The following is a 25,035-nucleotide window of genomic DNA, read 5'->3' as shown; positions in this document are numbered from 1 at the left end:
CCCAAGTATATCCAAGAGAAATGTACAGAAGCTTCTGGAACATCAAGACTAAAAAGTACTGAACAATAATCTGTGACTTCTTTCCTGGGCAACCCACTTTCCTTCCATTTTGTAAAAAAAATACTGTTTGTATCGCCATTTCAAGAATCTTCGAAATAGAGAATTCAAACTTAGTTCTCAGCCTGCACATCTGGCTACTTACAACTACCTGTAACTCTAATTATAGGGGATCTGGAACTGTAGTCCCTGCAGGCACTTGTATTAACACACACACACACACACACACACACACACACACACACACACACGAACACATTTTTTTTTTTTTTTTTTTTTTTTTGTGAGCTGAGGATCGAACCCAGGGCCTTGTGCTTGCTAAGCAAGCACTCTACCACTGAGCTAAATCCCCAACCCACGAACACGTTCTCTATCACATAAATAAAGTAAGTCTTTTTTAAAGTAGTAAAACTTCCAAGATAATACAGGCAAACGAAATAAGTTATTTTCAGAATATTTTCCCAAACAGGAAGAAGTATATGAAAAATTAAGTAAAATGGTTTTTACAAGGTAGAAAATTTTATTTTACTAAGAATAATATATCATTTCAAGCAAAACTGAAGTCCTGTGGTTGCTAATATTCTAACTTACTAACTACATAATTTAAGCTCTATTCTTCAGTGAACATTAAACAAGCATAATTATGGGTACTAGATATGAGAGACTAATGTCACATTTTGGGGAGGGGGTTTAAGACAGGGTTTCTCTGTAGCTTTGGAGCCTGTCCTGTACTAGCTTTGTAGACCAGGCTGGCCTCGAACTCAGAGATCCATCTGCCTCTGCCTCCCCAGTGCTGGGATCAAAAGTTTGTGCCACCACTGCCTGGCTATGACCAAAATATTCTTAAATATATTAACTTCCATTTTATGTTATAATTAGTTTTAAAATCTTTGAAGAAACCAAGAGATCTGAGAATAAAGGTATGCTATTCTTTTTTCTACCTAAATATACATTATTATTCTTATTCAACAGGCCTTTGAAATTTTACTGATTTATATAAGTAACCCTAAGTTACATGATTTATAAGGCTTGACACGGAAGAAGGACTAAGAAATACAGAAAGAAAAGAGATGTAAAGTTGAAGAAATGGCTCAATGGTAGAGCTAGAAAGCACAAGGCCCTGGACCTGATACCCAGATCCAGAGAAGAGAGAGAGGGAGAGGGAGTCACAGAAAGAAAGGGGAAGCAATACTAGAGAAATGTTAAGTACACTAAAGAATTGTTTTAAAATGTAACTTGGGGTTGGGGCTTTAGCTCAGTGGTAGAGCGCTTGCCTAGCAAGCACAAGGCCCAGTGTTTGATCCTCAGCTCAAAAAAAAAAAAAAAAAAAAAAATGTAACTTGTAGTCTGGCATGGTGGTATGCACCTTTAATCCCAGCACTCAGGAAGCAAAGACAGATAGATCTGAGTTCCAGTCCAGCTAGAACTGCATAGTGAGAACCTATCTCAAAAACAAAGAAAAAGATGTACATTATGAACTAGTACTAATCTAGAAGTGCCTATACATTAATGATGTAAGACATGGCCCATTAATGTACATTATAGCACAGACATACATCATAGTTGTACCTGGAACTTTCAGAAATGAAAGTGATCAACCTGATACTGAAATCCACCTATCAGAAGTTAAAAACATCACAGCAATATAATTGGGGGTAAGGGGAACTTAATGGTAAAAAAACCACAGGTCAGTTTTAATACAGCTAACACTTTGTAATTTAAACATTACTAGCAGTCAGGGCTGTAGCTCAATTGGTAGAGTGCTCCCTACCATTCACGAAGACCAGGGTTTGCTCCTCATCACCAGCATTAACTAGGCATAGCTGCACAAATAGTCTTGGCACTCAGGACGTAGAAGCAAAAAGATCAGAAGGTCAAGGCTGATCATCCTCAGGTATACATGAGTATGAGGCCAGCCTGGACAACATGAAACTGTCTCAGAACACTGCTAGAAGATCATACAATCAGAAATCTGTATTTAACAGAATGTACTTGAAAGGACAATGAATAAAACCTGAAAGAACATGAATCTGGAATGTTCTAATTTTACTAGTGTTGGGTGAAACATTTCATAGAGTGGCTCAGAGATGACATAAAACAAAAATATTGCTGTTCAGAGGACTTTGGAATGGAGGAACTTAGGGAAGTTATGTGCATTAAACTAAGTGGTAGTGTCGGAGCTGCCTGTTCACTGAACTTCCCTGCTCATTCATGGTCAGTTATAGTGGAGTCTGAATACATCTGGTTAATGACCTCCTTTTCCAGTTCATTCACATCTAACCAAAGCGTAACAGACACTATTGTGCTGCCAAGCATAACATTGACTATCTGTCTTATTACTTATAAAGTCAGTCTCCACCTTATTCCATATTCCAGAGTCAGTCATCCAAATCACTCCAGATTTCCATGCTAGCTAGGGGAAAGGAGAAAGGGTGGGGGAGGCAGGTTTTCCTTTACAGCACTTTGCTTAAAAGGCAATCCTGTTTTCTCAAAGCACATTATGAAGCGAAGGTCTTGGTGAGGGTGTCGTCATGCTGCTGCTGGTGCACTGTGCCAATTCCCACCGCAGGTGCTGGCAAAGGGGGCCGGCTTACAAGACGGAGCTGTCATTGGAGCAAAGAAGAAATCAAGTGAGATTTCGAGTGCATCGGAACCCTGCTCAGTTCCATAAAAAGGTATAGATATTCCCCATTAGCCTGCTCAAGCTGAGAAGAAAACACTGAATTACAGAGAATAGATTAGAGGGAAATATCTACCCTGAATTCCAGGCATGATAAGGTGAAAAAAAACTACCTTTTGGTCTTAGCTGTAGTTTCTTTAACTAGATATATTTCATGTGAAGATGATTTCTGCCTAGCAAACTCACACTAAATGAATGAGCAATGTTCTAATGAACACAGCATAAAAAGATAAGCAGAGGCACAACTATTCTTATTGGTTCTCCTTTCCTGAGGAAAATAAAAACATACAGTCTAGCAGCACTAGTGTTAACTGGATGTCTCTGATACAAAACTGAAAAAAAAATTCATTCATGAACATTTTTCTCTGGCACTTGGACAAGACATGATGAGGAAATAGTAGAAAAAGTTACAACATGCAAGGTTCATAGTTTTTTGAGATACAAACACATTTTTTAAATAATATTACAAGTTGAGCATCCTTAATCCAAAATCTGAAATTCTCCAAAATCTGGAATTTTGAAATTATCATTTCAGCCCCTAAAAGGTCTTGGGTTTTGAAGCATTTCAGATTTTGTTTGTTTGTTTTTTGGTTTTTCAAGACAGGGTTTCTCTGTGTAGTTTTGGTGCCTGTCCTGGATCTCGCTCTATAGACCAGGCTGGCCTTGAACTCACAGAGATCCACCTGGCTCCACCTCCCAAGTGCCGGGATTAAAGGCATGCACCACCACCGCCCAGCAGATTTTGGAATTTTTTAAGGCTTCTCAGCCTAGAAAATGTACATAAATACTCCAAAATCTGAAAAACTCACATATCTGAAATATTTCTGGTTCTGAACATTCTGGATAAGGGAGACTCAACCCTGTAATCTGAATACATAGACAGCTCCAAAACCTCAACATTTTCCTCCAAAGGAATAATCTAAAACTAGATTTTTCTTTTTATTTTCTCTTCCTCTTGCATGTATCAGGATCTGACTATGTTGCCTGAGCTGATCTCAAACTTATAAACTCAAGTGACCCCAACCTTCTAATACAGGCATGTACCACAATGACCATCTTAAAAATAGAGTTTTTTAAATTTCACTTTATCTTTAAATAAATGAGCAAGCTGGCAATAGAAACCCTTACATTGTTACTCCAAGAGAAACGAGAAAGAAAGAGAGAGAGAATGAATATGAATATGAATATGAATATGAATATGAATATGAACATATATAAGAATGGGCACTCACCTTGCAGGCCAGTTGTTTTTCAAACCTTGGAGAAACAAAAAACCATGGACCCATGTTCTGAGGCTCCTCCTGGCTCCAAATGACATCTACAAAAAGAAACAATTTATTTCAACACCTCATATAAACTTATATACCAAGAAGTGGGGTAGAGGAATGGATGGATGAATGGTAAATAGATTTCAACTTCAATTAAATACATGTTTTTCCAACATGTTAGCAACTTAAATTTTTTTATTAATTATTTGTACATATGCATGACTGTATAAATGTATGCCATGTGAGCAGGTACCCAAGGAGGCCAGAAGAGGACACTGGGTCCCTTGAAGCTGGAGCTACAGGTGGTTGTGAGCCACCAATGTAGATACTGGAAAGGACTCATAACTCCTGAGCCATCTCTCTAGCTCCTAATGTTACCATCTTTTTCTCTTTCTGTCTTTTTTCCTTTCTTTTCTTTTCTGGCAAGTACATAGTTATGTGTTCACCAGAACAATCCTGATGCAAACTAGTTCTTTCATCTCCAAGCCTCCTCGTCCTAATTGTTTGCAGTCAATATGCTCCCGAGCCCCAAATGTTAGCAACAATCAGTCTTCTGCCTACCATGCAGTTTCACCTTTACCAAAATGCCACATATATGGAGTCATACAGTGTGTAGCCTTTGGGGTCTGACATGAATTACCAAAATATATTCGTGCTTTATCCAAGTTCTTGTAGACAGCAACAGTTCATTCCCGAGGCTCAGTGCTAGCCTGCTTACTTTTAGCATCCTTGAGGCCCCACACAGCATACAGTACCTCCTTCCTGTTTTATTGAATATGATATTACACATATTTCTTGCTAAGGGGAACTGTGTTTATTCATTCCCTAGGTGAAGGACAGTTTGACTGTTCCCATCTTGAGGCAATTACAAATAAAGCTGCTAAAAAAAAAAACAAAAAACAAAAAAACATAAAACAAATAAAGCTGCTTAAATTACCTGTATGCAGATTTTCCTGTGAACCTATTTTCATTTTCTGGGTAAACCAGCAGTGGGGATTCTGGGTTACATGGTAAACTGTGGTTTGTATAACAAGAAACCATCTTTCAGAGCTGTGCAACCACTTTCAATCCCAGCAATGTTAGTGAGGGTTCCAGCTGCTTTGTATCCTCAGTTTTTGTTTTTTTTTTCTTTTGGAGGGGTGTTGTATTTTGTATTTTAAATATATGTGGGGTATGGGTGTTTTGCCTGCATGTATATCTGTGTACCACATGTGTGCCTAGTACCCTTGGAAGCCAAAAGAAGATGTCAGATCCTTTGAAACTAGAGTTACAGTTAGTCATTAACCACCATGTGGATGCTGAGAATTGAGCCAGATACTTTGGAAGACCATCTAGAGCTCTTAACCACTGAGCCATCTCTCCAGCCCCTATAATAATTTTTACAATGAAAGTTTTTCAAGTTGATTAAGCCCAATTTTTGATGACATAACAGAAAATTTTCCGTGTAACAAAGCTCAAGGAGGTTTTCCCCTAATAGTATTACAGTTACATTTAGGTCTGTAATCACTTAATTTCTATAAGAGCATACAGATCTCAAAATTTCCAATCCTAAGTACTGAAAGAGCTTTGTCATTTATAATTATATTGCAATTATTACATAGGATGGCACAGCACTAATGACCCACAAATTCTCAAGAAATTATGTTTAGATGACAGTGGGAAGACTGAGTGGGACACCAAGAGAAACATGGCCCTAGGTACTTCAAAACATATCCTCAGATTCCATGAGATTTGACTTTCTAGTACCTTTCACTTCCCCCACCTCTTTCCATCTAAAATAGTGTGAACAGGTTTCAGGTATCTTAAAAGCAAAGGGTCCTAACAGGAGCAATTATTGTGGAATATTAGTTGAAGATGTGTTACATTTGTTTGTGCTGTAGAACATTTGTTTAATGATGCAAAGATGTGTTGCATTCTTTTATGTTGCATTTGTTTAACTCTGTGAAGCTGTATTACTTTGCCTGTCTAAAACACCTAATTGGTCTAATAAGGAGCTGAACGGCCCATAGCTAGGCAAGAGAAAGGATAGGCAAGGCTGGCAGGCAGGGAGAATAAACAGGAGGAGAAATCTGGAAAGAGAGATTAGGGAGCAAAAGGAGAAGGAGAGGAGGACTCCAGGGGCCAGCCATTCAGCTATACAGCAAGAGGAAGAAGTAAATAAAAGTATATAGAATAGAGAAAGATAAAAGCCCAGAGGCAAAAAAGAGATGGGATAATTTAAGAAAAGCTGGCTAGAAAGGAGCCAAGTTAATGCTAGGCATTCATAAGAAAGAATAATTCTCCGAGTGACTTATTTGGGAGCTGGATGGTAGGCCCCTCAAAGAGCAAAGGGTAAAAAAACAAAACAAAAAACACCCAACTACAAACAAGACTTTACCTTTAACGTGTTTATATTTGCTCATCTCTTGTTGTAATGAATCCAGTGGGAACGGGCAGAGTTCTTCTATTCGAATAATGGCAAAGTCATGCTTCTTGGTCCCCAAAGATTCTCTTTGCTTCAGCAGGGCATAAAAATGTTTGCCACAGCAGAATATGAGAGTTTTCACACTGTTGGGGACAAAGGAGGTAATGGGGTGAAGAGAAACATCCTTAAGGATTGTGTCAGAAGAAAGAGGATTCTAGATTTCAATGTGTTTCAACAAAATTGCTTGGGGCTCTGCTTCTGGGCTCAGTTACCTGCTGAGCCCTGCAGTTCTCCTTCTGTGACATCTGTCCCCAGAGTTCACTCTTTCATACACACTCTCTTAACATGTACCTTTAAGGAGAGGGGCCGAGATATAGCTCAGAGCACAATACTTACCTAGCACGGTAAGGCAGTGTATTCAGTCCCTCACAAGTATACACATACACACAAAAATTTTTAACGTGATATAAGAAATTTTGTTCACTGGGGCTGTAGAGATGGTTCAGTGGTTAAGAGCACTAACAGCTCGTCCAAAGGACCCAGGTTCAGTTCCCAGTACCCACATGGCAGCTAATAACTGTCTCTAACACCAAGATCTGACACCTTCACACACACATACATGCAAACAAAATACTAAATAAATAAATAAATAATTTTTTTAAAAAAGAAATTTTGTTCACTTATTAAAAACCCCTACCCAGAGTAGGAAACAGAGAAACATCAAATTACTTTTTTGGATCTACTGATGAATCACCAATGACAGGTTTGAATGCTGTTCCTGGGGCCATTTCCTCAAGAGTTGACACAGCTGCCTGAGGGAGAGAAACAGCCATACTCATGTTAACAAATGCAGAAGAGCTATAGCTGTAACTTAGAGCAGATCTTATAAAAACAGTTCCAGAATTCTGGCATAGAACTGCACTCAAGTGTGCCCACTAACACAGTGTTCTCTGAGATATACTTCTGTGCACTTCAAATTAAAATGATAAGAGCTTGCCTTGTCCCTACCATAAGACAGTTTTCTGAGACAGGGTCTCACTATGCAGCTCAAGATGGCCTGGAACTCACTATGAAGACCAAGCTGGCCTTGAACTCAAGAGATCCTCTTGCCTGTGTTTCTGCACCCAGAAGAAACTGACCATTGTGTAATTTATACTTCGACTTGGCTTGAAACTTCTGTTTCAGAATATCTGTATCAGAAGAGCCCTTCCAGAAAAAATAAATAAATAAATAAAACAATACACACAAAAACAAACAAACAAACAAACAACAACAACAACAAAACCCAACCTGTCCTAATGGGATTGTATGACTTTTCTTGAATTTCCTGTGATGTCCTGAGAATATTGGTGAAAGGAACCACAGAGAAAGCCACATAACAGCTTCTTGGGACTGATTGATAGCTCAGAGATTAACAGCACTTGCTGCTCATCCAGAGGGCCTGAACCCAGCACCCACACTGACTGGCTCATAATCACCCTTAAGTCTGGCTCCAGGGGATCCAACATCCAACATCTCTTGTGGCATCTGAGGGCCCTGTATATACATAGCACGCATACACACACACACACACACACACACACACACACACACACACACACATACAGAGAGAGAGAGAGAGAGTTAAACAAAATAAATACGGTTAAATATAGAACATAGAGAAAATAGAATACACAAAAAAAAGGAGGAAAGCAAAAGGCCTATGAGAGCTCTTTCTACTTACAGGGTACCTGAGTAACATCTTGGGCGAAGCCACGATGAGAGGTTTTCTGAAGTTCCGGACCATCTGTCTTCTGAGCAAGTGGAAATACTGAGCGGGAGTAGTCGGGTGGACCACGAACATGTTCACGGTGTCACCGTCCACCCCTTCTTCTGCACTGTCACACATCTAGGAGAGCGACAGAAAGAGAACACAGGCACACTGGGATCATCTACTTTAGTCCCAAACACAACCCACTGGCTAAAGGGAAGCACATATTCTCAGGCAATAAAGATATTTTTTCTCCATTATGTAACAGAAAGGTATTAGAAGGCATTTTCCCTGACCTATAAGTATTAACCAAATAAGAGACGGAGGGTTGACTCCATCCACTCATGTCTAAAACAGCTGCTTCCACACAAGGCTGCCTGAAAAAGACATCTGGGAGAGATTTTATAGAAAACATGTTCTGGCGACTTTCTCTTGAGCAGTCAGTACCCACACATGGGTTTGGAAGGTAGAGGCAGAAGAGTCAGATGTCCACAGTCATCCTCAGCGACAGCTGAGTTCGCGGCTAGCCCAAGCTACATGAAAACCTATTTTAAAAAATTAGATTCTCTGTCCTGCGCATGCTGTGCTCCTATCCTTTTCCCTCCCGTGTGAAGTTAGAAGCAATAGTTATTTGGCACACTTGTTCTCTGGTGTGTCTTACTTTCTTCTGAGTGCCTCTCCCCTTTTCTTTCTTTTTTTCCTTTTTCTTTTGTTTGTTTGTTTGTTTTTCGAGACAGACTTTCCTGGAACTCGATCTATAGAACAGGCTGGCCTCGAACTCACAGAGATCTGCCTGGCTCTGCCTCCCGAGTGCTGGGATTAAAGGCATGTGTCACCACTGCCCAGCCTCTCCCCTTTTCTTAATGACTGTGTTTAAGCTTATATTTAAATATCATTATGCCAGGTGATGTTGGCGCACACCTTTAATCCAGGTGGAGGCAGGAGGATCTCTGAGTTTGAGGTCAGCCTGGTCTCAGAGCAATTTCCAGGGCATCCAAGACCACATAAAGAAACCCTGTCTCGAAAACAAAACTAAATATTTCTGCCTCCATCCCCAATCTTCTAGTTACTGTCAGATTAAGATGGTAAGAGGGAACACCATCAGAATTTCATTCTCTTGGTGAAATAAAATCGTAGTGTGAACATTTCAAGACAAAAGAACAAACAAATGCAGATTGAGTCAGGTGTGGTGAAATCCCAGGAAGTGGAAGAGGGCTGGAGGGACACTGGAAGGTTGGGAGTTCAAGGTCAACCTTGGCTACAAGAATTTGCACCCCCCAAAAAAAAATTAAGGTGCATGTTTTAAAAGTTGAGAGCAGGTTGGAGAGATGGCTCAGAGGTTAAGAGCAAGAGGTTAAAAGCACTGCTTGCTCTTCCAAAGGTCCTGAGTTCAATTTCCAGCAACCACATGGTGGCTCACAACGATCTGTAATAAGATCTGGTGTCCTCTTCTGGCCTGCAGGGATACATGCAGACAGAACACTGCATACATAATAGATAGATAGATAGATAGATAGATAGATAGATAGATAGATAGATAGATAGATAAATCTTTTTAAAAAAAAAAAGTTGAGAGCAAAAGAATAACCTCAGGAGATACTTACTGCTGGTCCCACCCCTAATTTAAAAGCAGTGTAGGAATGGAAATGGGATTGAAAAACCCCTAGTATCTCAGAAGAAAAGCAGTAAGGAGTACCCTGGGAAAAGTCAAAGGTACAATCCTCTCTAATAGGAAGCCCATACAGAGCCTAATGGAAGTGACATCTCTCCCCAATGGGAAGGTGGATGTTAGCAGGCAATTGCTGAATCTCAGAGGAACACCCAGGCCAAAGAGTTCTTTCCCAGCTACATCCTCAGGACCCCAATTCTGGAGTCTGTCCTCAACTATTGTTGTAAGAGAATATATTATACCCACTGTTCAGGATAAATAGAGATTCACTTATCTTGGATTGGAAAACTCAGAAGGTCTTTGAAGAGGTCTGCATAACCAAGACAAGATGAAATGAAATAGCATAAGGATAACATAAATATCATGTAGCCAAATAACTTTATGAAGGAGGAAGAAAAGAAAAGGAACACAGCAGGCCAAGAGCAGAATTTGAGGAGTTTTTTGTTGTTTTTTTGGGGAGGATGAGATAGAGTCTCATATAGCTCAGGCTAGCCTCAAAATCACTCATACCTGAGGAGGATCTTGAATGTGTAACTTTCCTGCTTCCACTTCCCAAGTACTGGGCTCACATGTGCCATGTAACCATGCCTGGTTTTGTACAGCACAGGGACTGAACCCAGGGCTCCTATGCATGATAGGCAAGCATTCCACCTACTGAGCTACATCCCTACCCAGGACAGAGAGTTTCAAAGAGAACAGAACAAAGTCAGACAACAATGAAGAGCATAAAACTAAAAAAACAAAGTGAGAACTCTACTCTGAAACTAAGGTATTAAGTAAACAAGAAGTACTAAGAACAAGTACTGGCGAGGTACCTTGGTGGTTAAGAGCATTTGCTCTTCCTGCAGAGACCTGGGTTCAGTTTCCAGCACATATATGGCACCTACCAACCATCTGTAACTCCATTTCAGGGGATCTGTTGCCCTTTTCTGGCTTCCATGACACTGAACATGCACATAATGCACATACATACATGCAGGCAAACACTCATATACATAAAATGAAGTTAAAAAATGTCAAGAACAGACAAGGCTGAAAATATAAATGACACAGAGCTTGGCATAATGACAATGAAAGCAGAAGAAATAAGCAGACATTCATATGAGCAGCAAAGACTTTTCTAAGTCATTTACATATGCAAGGCTGAAAATAAAATTAAAAATAAAAACTAGGTAACTTTTTTATGTTATGGTTTAAGACAGTGTTTCATGTAACCCTCAGATTTACTATAAAAATAAATATATATATAATAAATAAATTTACTAAAAATATACTATATATTTACTATATAGTCAGATGGCTTTGAACTCCTAATCCTCCTGCCTCTACCTCGCAAGTGTTGGGTTATAGACATGTTCTACCACTCATGGCTAAGTCCAGGTTACTTAGGAACAATATAAATGCATTTCTCTCATTTATGGAGGCTGGAGAGTCCAAGATCAGGGAGTAAACTTGGTGTCAGATCAGGGCCCATTCCCTGACATAGTGTCTTCTCACGTGTCCTTACATGGTGTGAAGAGCTAGTATGCAGCTAGGGAGCTCTTTAATATATTCCCAACCCTAAGAACTTTATCTTTAGAACTTCACCACTTATCACAGGCCTCACCTCCTAATTCCATCTCCTGGTTTTGGATGAGGGTATAATTCAGTGAATGAATTTGAGGAAACACATACAGATTGTGGCACAAGATAATATCCTTGATATAATCGACAGGATTTTCTCCATTAGCTCCATTTTGTGCATTCCCCTTTCTGATGACCATTTGTCATCTTTCTAGCTTATTCTTTTGTTGTTCTTAGTGTTGTGTGTGTGTGTGTGTGTGTGTGTGTGTGTGTGTGTGTACACGTGTGGTGCATATGCATTCATGTGCTTGCAAAGGCCAGAGGTCAACATTGTGTGACCTCCTAAGTCACTTTCCACTTTACTTTTTGAAATCGAGTTTCTCACGGAACCTGGATCTCACCACTTGGGCTAGGCTAGCTGGCCAGTGACCTGCAGGGCTCCAACCAGTCTCTACCTCCCCAGCACTGGGAGGACTCCTCCTGCTCCTCTCCCCCTCCAAGACCCCCAATCATGTGGCTGGTGCTAGCAATGGAACTCAAGGCCACTCACGCTAGGTAAGTACTCTATCCCAGAGCTACAACTCCAGCCTGGAACCATTCTGTACCTGTGAATGTGTGTTTTCATGTGGGTGAGCATGTGTATGTGGGTGTGCATACATGTGTGCGTGTGCAAACCTAAGTAGGACAGAGGTAAACCTCGAGGATCTTTCCAAGTGCCATCCACCTTGTTTTCTGAAATAAGGTTTCACTTGGCCTGCAACATCCTGATTGGGCTAGGCTGGGTGGCAGTGAGCACCAGAGGTCCTCCTGTCTCCTGCCTCACCAACTCTGTTAGCACAAGCCTGCTTTCCTAGGCGGGTGGTGGTGGAGCATGCCTTTAACCCCAGCACTCAGGAGGTAGACGCAGGTGGATCTCTGTGAGTTAGAGGCCAGCCTGGTCTACAGAGGGAGTCCCAGGACAACTAGAACTTCACTGAGAAATCCTGTCTCAAAAAACCAAAAAAAGAAAAAAGAAAAAGAAAAAAAGCCTGGCTGCCACCACCCCACCCCACCCCACCCCACCCCACCCGTGGCCCCCCATCCCCAAGCCTGGCTTTTAAATGTAGATGCTGGAGATCAAATTCAGGTCCTTGTGCTACAGCAAGTATTTTACTAAGCTATTTCTCTAACCTGCCCCCTCTCTCCAATTTATTTATTTGTTTGTTTGTTTGTTTTATTAAGACTGTATCATCCTATATGCCCCAGGCTAGTCTAAAACTGAAGGAAATCATTCTTCCTCAGTCTCCCGAGAACTCAAATCACAGGCATGCACAACCATGCCTGACTCCAGAAAGTATTTTATTTTCCATAGAACTGTGATATTATAAAAGCCGAGGCAGTATGCTTCCAAGGAACAGTCACATTGCACTGAGTTGGTTGCACTCAACTACTGTATCTGACGGGTAAAGTGCACATGAAGCTGTCTACAGGAGGTAGTCTAGGGAATGGCAAAGCACCAAGAAACAGGAGGACATTTGTCAGAATCCAGAGGTGTTCTACATACCTGCAAGAAGCGCTCTATCCGACAAGACGAGTGGTCAGGTCCAGCCCCGTCATAGCCATGTGGAAGCAGAATGACAATACCACTCTGCAGGAGCCACTTGGCCTCTCCTAGGAGCACACAAGACACAGAACAAATTACACGCATCTTCTAGCACTGTTCTGCTGTACTTTAGTGGACACGCCCATCTGAAACCTATGACATCACACAGACTGAAAGACCAATTCAATGGTAAATGTCCCAGTGCCTCAGACAACGTGTGGCACTCTAATTTCACCATACAACAACTCTGCAAAGACAAGCCGCTCCTGCCATGTTCACAGCACAACGGACAACACTGGCCACTGTCCTCAAATGGAGAGCAGTAGACATTTGAGAACAGGCTCTGGGGGCAGGGGAGATAGCTCAGTTTATAAAATACTTGCTGTGTGAGAATGACGACCTGAGTTCAATCCCCAGCACTCACATAGAAAGTCAGGTGCCAGGAGGTGGTGGCTCACTCCTTTAACCCCAGCACTTGGGAGGCAGAGCCAGGCGGATCTCTCTGAGTCTGAGGCCAGCCTGGTCTACAGAGCAAGATCCAGGACAGGCACCAAAACTACATGGAGAAACCCTGTCTCAAAAAACAAAAAAACAAACAAGCAAACAAGTCAGGCATGGTGCACACTTGTAATCCTGGTGCTAGGGAAGCAGAGAGGTGGCCCGGTGAAGCTTGCTAGCCAGCCAGCTTAGCCTAACTGGTGAGTACCAGGTCCCAGTGAGAGACTCTGTCTCAAAAAAACAAGGTGGACAGCTCCTGAAAAGTAACACCTGAGGTTAATCTCTGACCTCCATATGTTACTACATACATATGTGTGTACACCAGCACACACATGAAGACACACACAAAGACACACACAAATAGTTTCTGGACATGTCAAAATCCAGGCTTCTCAAGCATTCTTTCTTCCTTCTAAAAAATTTCAGATTTTCAAGGGAGTCATCAGTCCCTTTTATAAAGTGTCACTGTGTCACCACAGAACAGGCACTGCCAGGTACATCTGTGCTCCCTGCAGCTAGACACATTTCTTAGGAGATGGGGGACAATGAAATGCTGACAGAAAGCTAAGATACACTTCCCAGAAGCTCATTAAACTGCCTGGAGGCTGCCACGTGCCTAAAGATAATAGGTTGATTCTCCAAATTCTGTGGAGATGCTGCAGGACAGAATCTCAGAGGCAGTGATGGCCCTTTTCCACTTACTTATGATATGAGACTGGAAACACCCACCACCCAGCCACTCACTCACACCAACCTCCAGAGATGAATGTGTCAAAGATGATCTGGGCGCCATTGAAGAAATCGCCAAACTGAGCTTCCCAGAGGGGCAGCAACTTTGGGCTTTCAATGCTCATTCCATATTCAAATCCCAGGACAGCCTCTTCTGACAGGGGGCTGTTGCTAACCTAACAGCAAAGAAGAGAATCAGACACTGATGTGCATGAGACACCTGAGAGAGGCTGGCAAAAGTGAAGTCCCACAAGGACACAAACCTCTCAGGAGGGGGAGGGGGCTTTGCTCTCACTCATCACTTCATTTCTTCACAAAAGGAGACCTACTGCTCAGTGTCACTGTCGCATTTGGAGAAAGTTAGGACAAAGGGAGGAAAAGAGAAGACACTGGAATACAGTCATCCAGGGTTTTCTTCAGGAATAAGCAGTACAGGGTTAGGAAATGGTACAATGGTAGAGTACTTGCCTACCATTCACCACCACTTTAAAAAATGAGAAAAAGGAGGGAAGGAGGCTACTCTGGGGATAGCAAGATGGCTGAGAAGGCACCAGTAAGTCTCAGAACCTGAGTTAAATCCCTGGAAACCAGAAGATGAGAGAACCAACTCCTGAAAGTTGTCCTCTGACCCCCCCACACACACTAAAATGTAATTTAAAAAATGGAAGAATAAGCAATATAGTTCTCATATGATATACTTTTAAACAGGAAGTGAAACTGTCACATTTTTTCAAAGATATCATAAAACAAAGATGGAAAAGTTACAATACGAAAGCCTGCCTTTGGTTAGACTATGGCTGTAACGTCCGACTTGTACAGAACAAGAGTCATCATGTTAAGACTAACAAAGCAGAACACATTTAATGAAGAGTGGAAGAGCCACCCCGGTGGGAGTTAATGCAGCAAGGTTCTAGTGTGCTTGAGAAAGAAAGGAGGAAAGTGTCACTGGTTGTGCTGAGTGATGCAGGAGGATACCTTTGATTAAAGCAAACACACACTGCAGGGTGTCAGGTTGGCAACTTGCTCTCCAATAGTTTAGGATGGGGAAAATGGGTTTTGTTTTTGTTTTTGTTTTGTTTGTTTGTTTGTTTTTGAGACAGGGTTTCTCTGTGTAGCTTTGCTCCTTTCCTGGAACTCACTCTATAACCCTGGCTGGCCCTGCCTCCCGAGTGCTAGGATTAAAGGTGTGCACCACCACTGTCTGGCTTAAACATTTCTTATATATTCAATTTAAAAAAATAATTCTGTACTTGTCTCAAAAAGAATTTTGTTTGAGATGGGGTCTCAACATGAAGCCCAAGCTGGTCTGGAGCCTGTCATGTAGCCCAGGCTGGTCTGGAGCCTGTGATGTAGCTTAGGCTGGTCTGGAACATATGATGTAGCCCAGGCTAGCCTTACACTCATAGACATTCTCTTGCTTTACCTTCTAGACTCCTAGGGTCATATGTATGAGCCACCATACCCATCTTGCTCCAACTTTTCTTTTTCTAAATTCTGAATGTTGCATCTCTACAGAGTATTTTTTGGCAATGAAAAGGAATATGACATATATGACAGCATAGATAGGCCTTGACAACACTATTTCAAATTAATGTCATCGAAGGGAATATATCATCCCATGTACATGAGCTTCCTGAGACAGACAGATCCATTTAAACAGACAACTGATGAGCGGCTGCCAGCAACTAGAGGGAGGCTGGACTGGGAGACAGGTGCTGGTAGTTACAGCATTTCCTTTGAGGAGATGAAAGTATTCTGAAATCCAACAGTGGGGATGGTCTCAGTGCTGAACTGCACACATGCAAAGGTCAAATTCTTTGAGCTGTATTTCAATAAAACCATTAACAAACAAACAACTCCAGAGGGCTGGGGAGTTGGCCCAGTCAGTGGAGTGTTGTCATGCATTTATCCCTGGTTAAAAACAAAACAAAACAAAAACTAGGCATGATGGCACAAGTTTGCAGTCCTAGAGCTGAGGTGGTAGAGATGGGGGCTCCCTGGGGCTCCCTGGTTAGCCAACCTAGCCTAGTTAGCCAGTAGAGACCACATCTCAAAAAAAGAGAGAAATGTAGATAGCACTTCAGGGACAACACCTCAGCCTGTTCTTTGGCCTGCACATGTACATGTGCACATGTGCATGCACACACACACCAGCCTGTTATTTGGCCTGCACACATACATGTACACATGTGCATGCACACACACAATTTGCTGGGTAGCTCTTGGCAATTTAATAAAAACTAGAGTCGCCTGGGAAGAGGAAACTTCAATTAAGAAACTCTCTATATTGGACTGGCCTGTGGCCGTATCTGTGAGACATTTTCTTAAATGCCAATTGATACAGGTGGGACCAGCCCATTGTGGGTGGTACTGTCCCTGGACAAGTGGGCCTAGACTATGAGCAAACCAGGGGGAAAAGCCATTAACAAGCCTCAACTTCCCTCAGTGATGGACTATAGCTGGGACATGTAAGTCTTTCCTCCTCAAGTTGTTTTGGTCATGGTGTTTATCATAGCAAACTAGAACACAAACATGCACATAAACACACACACACACACACACACACACACACACACACACGAACGCACACGTGCAGGAGTTATATAATTTCTAATTACAGCTATAAAATGTGATTTATATAGATAAAAACTAAACGACAAACATAAAAATGTCAGTGGATTATTTTCTAGCATGGTGGGTGGAATCATGCTTAATTTACTCCTTTAGATATCCATTCTGACTTCAGGTCTCAGATTGATGTGTGATATAAATGCATTTTAACCCAGGCATGTTGCATGCATCTCTGCTCTCACTTCCTCCTTCCCTTCTCTTCTTTTCCAAGATTGACATGACCACTCTCAATCCGTCCCTTTTTTCTGTTCTGTTCCTTCCTTTCTGGACTTACATCACCAAAGAGACCATCGAATGCTTAAAAATAAAACAAAAAGAACTGACCTGAGCTCCCTCAGCCATTGTTTTTCCGTTTTGTTTTGGTTTTTGTTTGTTTGTTTTTTGCTTCTTTTCAAACTTCTAGAAGTAACTTAATCGACTTGTCTTCAACTCTTTTAATTTTATCTACCCTCTAAGTAAGTACAGTTGCTCTGTGACTTGTGATGGGGTCATGTTCCAATAAACCCAGCTTATTGGTCCGAAAATAGTATAAGCCAACTGGGTTAGAAACATAGCTCAGTGGTTAAGAGCACGGGCTGTTCTTCCAGAGGACCTGGGTTCATTTCCTAGCACTGACATGGTGGCTCACAAGTGCCTGTAATTCTAGTTCCAGGGGAGCCAATATCCTCTTCCAGCCTCCTCAAGTGCCAGGCACACAAATGGCACACAGACATACATGCAGGCAAGCACTCATACACAAATAAATAAAGGTTTAAAATATACAGCAAAAGTGTGGTTAGCATCTAATTAGGAGGCACTCTAGCTCACCCTCACCACTACCTGATTAAACAGGAGCTGTGGCTTGAGCAATGGCCCTGCAATGTATCAAAACTGATACTAAATGCCAAATCATAGCTCAGTGAAAGCCTAATATGAGGTAGGGTGGACACTAAACACTTCTACCGTGCCTCATAAATATGATTTGATACAAAGACAGATTTTAGAAAAAGAAAGAAAGGGATGCAGCCGGGCAGTGGTGGCGCACGCCTGTAATCCCAGGACTCGGGAGGCAGAGGCAGGTGGATCTCTGTGAGTTCGAGGCCAGCCTGGTCTACAGAGCTAGTCCAGGACAGGCTCCAAAGCTACAGAGAAACCCTGTCTCGAAAAACCAAAAGAAAAGAAAGGGATGCATCTCCTTCAAGACACCTCGGAAGCATGTGTGAAAAGAGGAGGACCTTGAAAACCCCCACCCTTTCCTTCAGCACTTTCCACCTTATTTTTTTAGTTAGACGATCTCGCTGGACCTGAAGCTCACAGATTCTGCAGGACTGGCTGACAAGTAAGGCCCACACCCTCCTCTCTTTACCCCCATAGTGCTGAGATTGCCAGGCCTGGCTTTCACCAGGTGCTGGGACCTGAACTCATGTCTGCATAGGAAGCACTTGATTAGCCGAGCTATCTCCCAGCCCCAACACACATACAGGTTACATTCTCAAACAAATGGAACAGGAAGGAAGGCAACAAGTTATTAAGTTTACCTTAAAGGAATAATTTGTTTTCATAAATATCATGTGCTGTTCACTATAGTAATTGTTGAACAAACAAAAATGAAAAGACCCTGTTCTTAAGATGCATAAAATGCAAAGAAATGCCTGTTAAACTTTAGAGAGCAAGATAACCTGGAGGAAGTGTTTCTGTTGTATTCTGTTTTGTTTTAGCAGGCTAGAAATGTTTGCTTACTGTCCACAACTTTGACTAAGTTTAATAAATCAGACTGCGGGCTGGAGAGATGGTTCAGAGGTTAAGAGCACTGACTGCTCTTCCAGAGGTCCTGAGTTCAATTCCCAGCAGCCACATGGTGGCTCACAAACATCTATAATGAGATCTGGTGCCTTCTTCTGGCACGCAGGCATACATGCAGGCAGAACACTGTATACATAATAAATAAATAAATCTGAAAAGAAAAAAAGAACATCTCTGTATTCTTTTACAATAAATAAATAGATAGATAAATAGATAAATCAATCAATCAATCAATCAATCAGACTGCAACGTTGATTTTTAACTGGACAGAATGCACACCTAGGTGACATTACATAATTATAGGTAGGCAGCCAGGGTAATTGCTCTAGTCCTCAAGTGCTAGCTCCAACGTGGCTCTCATTTGTTTCTTCCTTCCAAATTTACAGACCTCCATTGCCTCAAGTATTGAACATAAAGTTTCTGACATCTGAATTTAGTTGCTTTAAGAATCTCCTAACTGCTGAGTATGATAGCGCACATCTATAAGCCCCTAGCACTTGAGGGAGAGTTGGAAGGATCAAGAGGAATTCAAGGTCACCTTCAGCTACTGGGGAATTTGAAGATAACTTGGGCTATGTGAAACTCTGTCTCAAAAACACAAATCAAATCAAATGTTATAACTGTAATAGTTGGCACACCAACATACGGGTTTTATATATAAATGTCTTACCTCCAGAAAGCCCTTCTGATTAGGGTCCATATGGTTCAGAGGAATGTAGGCATCGTCTGTGTTCTGGCAAACCACCATTGCATGCCTTTGACTAAAAGTTCCACGGCCAACATCTTGGCCACTCAGACGAACATTGAAACCTGAAGCAAGCGAGGGAAGAAAAAGACTGCCATGAATAACCAGCACAAAAATAAGACATGGTAGCCCTGGAATCCTTTTTGTTTTGAGACAAAATCTCTCAATGCTGTCCATACTGGTCTTGAACTCCTGTGGAGTCTCCTGTGGAGCTTAGCTATAGATATGTACTGTCACAGATAGCTATCTAATATCACACACTGGCTCTTTCCTTAGAATATGAATTTTCCTTAGGATAGTAGATTCTCCCTATTAAAACATATCTTTCCTGGTGCTGGAGAAATGGCTCACTGGTCAAGAGCACTTGCTACTCTGCTGAGTTCAGTTCCCAGCACCCATATAAAGCTGCTTACAGCTACCTATAATTCCAGCTATAGAGGGATCTGAAGACTCTGACCTCCTTGGGCGCTAGGATACACAGATGCCCATATGCAGACACACAGGTACACATAATTAAAAGCAGTATGTCTTTATATGTGCATATGTATTTATCTTTTCTATATTCGAAGGTATATTGTCAATGTAATATTTGTAAGAATGGAAAGTCATTTCTGACCCTACAATTTTTTTTTCCAGAGCTGAGGACTGAACCCAGGGCCTTGCACTTGCTAGGCAAGCGCGCTACCACTGAGCTAAATCCCCAACCCCTTGACCCTACAATTTTTAGAGAAACATCTTTCCAGTACATCCAGGAGTGAGTCCTGTATGTCCCCGTTATGGCTGCAACCTTGTCTATATGCTGATAAAAGTGCTCAACATGCCTTATAACTAAGAAGTATTGTTAGCTAAGATATTTTAGAAACCCTCAAATCAACGAATGTGACAAGTGGCCACTGAAACTCAGATCATGTATAACAAATGTAGCTCAGAGCATTTCCTACCAGCTATGCAGCTAAACAGAAATGTCTTACCTTGAGCAAGTAAGGAGCCCAAGGCAAGGGTTTCTGCTGTGGACCAGTCTAAATTTGTTCCACTCTTCACTTTCTCCATTCTTGACTGGAAAAAAAAAAAACAGAAAGGAGAGAATAAAACAAACTCTTAAGAATCCATATCCTCCCGGGCGCATACCTTTAATCCCAGCACTCAGGAGACAGAGGCAGGTGGATCTCTGCAAGTTCCAGGCCAGCCTGGGCTACAGAGTGAGTTCCAGGACAGCCAAGACTGTTACTCACAAAGAAACTATGTCTCTAAAAAAGAATCCCTATCTTGATGGCTGGAGAGATGGCTCAGCATTTAAGAATACTTCTTGGTTTTGCAGAGGACCCAGGTTCAATTCTAAGCATCCAAATGGTGATACACAACTATCTGTAATTCCAGTTCCAAGGGATCTGACATCTTCATCTGACCTCCACAAGTGCCAACTATAAAGATAGCACATATGCAGGCAAAATACTCACACACATAAAATGAAATGAATAAATATATTTTTTAATTTTTTCTTTTTTTGTCTTTTTTCTTCAGCATTGGGGTCTGAACCCGGGGCTTTACATTTGGTAGGCAAATACTCCGTGTGTTATACATAGTTTTAAAGCAGGCAAATAAGCATGACTCAGGTAGTGGTCACCTCTGCTGAGATTTGAGGAGATGAAAGCAGAGAGGAAAATTTACTTGTAATGTTCTATTTTTTTTTTTTAAGATTTATCTATTTTTATTTTACATGTAAAAGTATTTTGCTTACATGTATGTATGTATACCAGGTGAGTGCCTGATGCCCACAGAGACTAAAATGGGGGTCAGATCCCTGACCTGGAGCTACAGGCAACAGCCACTATGTGGGTACTGGGAACTGAACCAAGATCCTAGGAGGGAGCAGCCAGTGCTCTTAACTGCTAGATCATCTCTCCAGCCCCAAATTTTCTATTTAAGCCATATGATGAGTGCATTTTGTTTGTAAGAGTTCTCTAAAATAGGGTAGAAGAGATGGCTCAGAGGTTGAGAACACTAGCTACTCTTCCAGAGGACCTGGGTTCATTTCCAGCACCCATATGGTAGCTCACGACTATCTTTAACTCCAGCTCCAGTGGATCTGACACCCTCACAGACATACATGGAGGCAAAACACCAGTGCACAAAGTCAAAGCTTCCCACCTGAACATACATCTTGAGAAGGTGGCTGTGCAATTGGAGTTCCTCTGGAACCTCCACAGACTTCACACCAATAAACCGAAGGAGCTCCAGAGGCACACCTGTGTTCCAGGTGGTGATGCATGCTTCTGGCTGCACCAGGCCCTGCCACTGGGCCTGCAAGTTAGTGGCAGGGGGACTGTAGTGGGCCACGTTGGTTAAGTGGTCATTTAACTTGGTATAGTAGGAGGTTTTTATGTCAGAAACCTCCTCCTGGGTCATGAGTCCACTGGCAATGAGATGCTCTGCATAGGTATCAGGGATGCTCTTTCGGGCTCTGTTGGAAAGAGATGGGGAGTGAGGGATAGAGATAGGGTCAATCAAATATATGCAATTATAAGAGATAATCATTGCCAAGGGCACTGCAGGATGTTATCACCTTTAAAAGTCACTTGAGAAATGTTTTGGAGGGACTGGAGAGTTGGCTCAGAGGTTCAGAGCACTAGCTGTTCTTCCAGAGGTCCTGAGTTCAATTCTCAGCAACCACATGTTGGCTCACAGCCATCTATAATGAGATCTGGTGCCCTCTTATGGCATGCAGGCAGAACACTATATAAGTAATAAACAAATTTTTTTTTAAAAAAGAGAAATGTTCTGGAACTAGATAGAGATGGTGGCTGTAAAACAATGTAATATATTAAATGTTACAGAATTGTTCTTTTCAAAACACTGCAGGGGGATGGAGATATACCTCCACAGTTTAAAAATGTTTGCTGCTCTCTCATGAGGATCTGAGTTCGGATCTCAGCATCCACGTCAGGTGGCTCACAAATGCCTGTAACTCCAGCTCTAAGGGACAAGACACCCTCTTTTAGCTTCTGTGGGAACCTGCTCACACACATAGGTATACATATTCACACAGATAAACAAACACACATAAATTAAAATAAAACAAAACTGCTGTGGATGCTAGCTAGTCTAACCTAATTGGTAAACTCTAGGCTGCTAAAAAATCCTGTGTCAAAGGAGGTAAGTGGCATTCCTGAAGATGACTCTACTTCTCTCCTCAACCTACCCACACACAACTTAAAAAACAATTTCTCAAGCCATTTCCTCTCGAGGTAGAAGCAGGTCCTTGGGTATAGTTTAAAGAAATGAATCATGAAGTCCTATTCCTAATCCTGCCAGAGTATTACTAACTTGCTTCAAGCAAGGTTTTACCCAGTCCTCTTACCTAGCCTTGCTATCTGCTAAGTAAGTACAGTTGCCCATTCTCTTCTTAATTAGGAAACATGAAGTATGGAGAATATGGGGCACTCTGAGCCTTGGAAGACGACCACTCTGGTTTCTATAGGACAGGTACAGTTTAGCTGTTCATCCCACTTCAAAGTATCCATCAGAAGGTAATGGAGCCAGGTGGTGGCAACACACACCTTTAGTTCCAGCACTCGGAGGCAGAGGCAGGTGGAACTCTGTGAGTTTGAGGCCAGCCTGGTCTATAGAGCTAGCTCCAGGACAGCCAAGGCTACACAGAGAAATCCTGTCTTGAAACAACAACAATAATAAAACAAAACACAAAAGAAGACAACAGCAGGGACACAGGCTGGCAAAATGGCTCCACTGATATTGGGCACCTGGGTTTGTTCCAAAGGACCAACACGGAGAGAACCAATCACCACACACCACACAAATTGTCCTCTGACCTACACACACACACACACACACACACACACACACACACACACACACACACACACGCCTAGCATGCACATGGCTCTAATTTGAATTTCCACTACCACAAGAAATGATTGCTTGATTGATTGATGAAGAGGAGGAGGAGGTTAGCCTGTATATTAAAGGAAAATTCTAACGGTACCTGATGATTTTATACATGACTGGGTTGGTGAAGAAAGGTTCATCCAGCTCATTATGACCCCACTGCCTATAGCACAACAAATCAATAATTACATCCTTTCGGAATTGGCGCTGATATTCAAAAGCAAGTCGTGTGGCTCGGACCACTTCCTCTGGACTGTCTCCATTGACGTGGATGATGGCACAGCCTACCACCTTTCCTAAAGAAGGTAAGACCAAGATAAAAACGGCCAGTTAACACGGGCTGATATTAGCCATTTCCCAAGACCTACTTGCCTAAGTGGGAAGACAGCCCTGAAATGCAGAGGTAGTTTAGCCTGGGTGTTAAGAATGCAAGCTGGGTGGTGGTGGGGTGATGGCACACGCCTTTAATCCCAGCACTCAGGAGGCAGAGGCAGGTGGATCTCTGTGAGTTCGAGGCCAGCCTGAGCTACCAAGTGAGTCCCAGAAAAAAAGGCGCAAAGCTACACAGAGAAACTCCTTCTCGAAAAACCAAAAAAGGCACTAACTGCTCTTTCAGAGGACCTGGCTTTGAGTCCCCGCACACACACAGTAAGCAGCTCACAACTGTCTGTAATGCCATTCTCAGTGAGATCCAACACTTTCTTTTGGTCCCCTCAGCTACTGCATGCATATGGTGCAGAGACATACAAGCAGGCAAAACACCCATATAAATACAATAAAAATAAGATAAAATTTAAAAAATAAATTATAAATGAGTCTAGTCTGGGCTCTGAGTGACACTGTCAAGATTTCCTGAACAAAGGAATATAGTGTCAATGTTTGAAAGTGCCTTATACAATGACAGTTAACACATTTTTTGTTATTGTTATTATTACTATTATCTTCCTTCATGAGACAAAAGGTCATTAAAGCAGGAATCCTAGGAAAAGTTTTTCTCCCAAGAGAGTTCTGGAAAGTATCTCCCTTGTGCCAAACAATTTAAAAGGCATCCAGTCCAGACTCTAGTTACAGAACTGACTGATAGTGCCTATAATAGTTTGTGAACCATGGGTGGACAATGAAAGTCCTGATTTGTGCTAAGATTAAAATAAGATTGACTTTGATCCTTTACAACTTTTTGGGTTTTGTTTGATTGTTTTGAGACAGGGTTTCTTTGTGTAACCCTGCCTGTCCTAGAACTCTCTGTAGACTGGGCTGGACTTGAACTCACAGAGATCCAACTGCCTCTGACTCCCAAGTGCTGGGATTAAAAGCGTGAGCCAGCACTGCCTGGCTACAACTTATTTCCAACTAGACTACTGTAGCAAAGTTACTGAGTGAACACAACCATTTTTACTGAGACTCTGAACACTCTAAGTTTGAATAGTCTAAAAGTAATTACTCTAGTATTGTACCAACGGCACTGCTCTTTGGTTTCTACCAGATAAACCAACTGACGATGTAAGCAATATGGGATTGAACACTCTCAGTTCCCCCCTTTGTCTAATATTCTTTGATACAAAAGCTGACAGTTGAGGCTGAACTCTAGCTCTGTGGAAGGGTGCTTACCTAGTATATATAACACTCTAATGCAGTTCTGTGGTAGTGTGGTTGTATACCATTCACGATGCCTTGTGTTCAACCAATATTATATAAAATCAATAAATAGCATACTCAAACTAAAAAAAAAAGAATGTTAATTTGGTAACTTTTGGCAACCATTGACCATATCTAA

At 41.8% G+C, this 25,035-nt stretch overlaps 1 protein-coding gene across 2 annotated transcripts in view; it reads right to left on the bottom strand.

Annotated features, from left to right (window-relative positions):
• Positions 1–1,478: 1,478 nt before the first annotated feature.
• Dhtkd1 (dehydrogenase E1 and transketolase domain containing 1) overlaps positions 1,479–25,035 on the bottom strand; it is a 41,484-nt gene continuing 17,927 nt past the window's right edge. The window contains exons 7-17 of one of the 2 annotated variants that reach the window (XM_036188665.1): positions 23,359–23,557; positions 21,507–21,819; positions 20,330–20,414; positions 19,284–19,423; positions 14,226–14,376; positions 12,935–13,041; positions 8,133–8,297; positions 7,139–7,221; positions 6,383–6,552; positions 3,970–4,055; positions 1,479–2,660 (exon numbers count right to left, since the gene is read on the bottom strand). In XM_036188665.1, the coding sequence (XP_036044558.1) occupies positions 2,556–2,660; positions 3,970–4,055; positions 6,383–6,552; positions 7,139–7,221; positions 8,133–8,297; positions 12,935–13,041; positions 14,226–14,376; positions 19,284–19,423; positions 20,330–20,414; positions 21,507–21,819; positions 23,359–23,557 (1,604 nt within the window). In that variant the 3' untranslated portion in view covers positions 1,479–2,555. Of the gene's footprint in view, positions 2,661–3,969; positions 4,056–6,382; positions 6,553–6,681; positions 6,761–7,138; positions 7,222–8,132; positions 8,298–12,934; positions 13,042–14,225; positions 14,377–19,283; positions 19,424–20,329; positions 20,415–21,506; positions 21,820–23,358; positions 23,558–25,035 lie in introns of those variants that run through there. The other variant, XR_004945036.1, reaches the window with a different exon arrangement.

This window comes from Onychomys torridus, chromosome 5, assembly GCF_903995425.1.
Source record: "Onychomys torridus chromosome 5, mOncTor1.1, whole genome shotgun sequence".
Taxonomy (NCBI): Eukaryota; Metazoa; Chordata; class Mammalia; order Rodentia; family Cricetidae; genus Onychomys; species Onychomys torridus.
The sequence above is the reverse complement of the archived record's forward strand: the minus strand, read 5'-3'. Positions and strand labels throughout refer to the sequence as shown.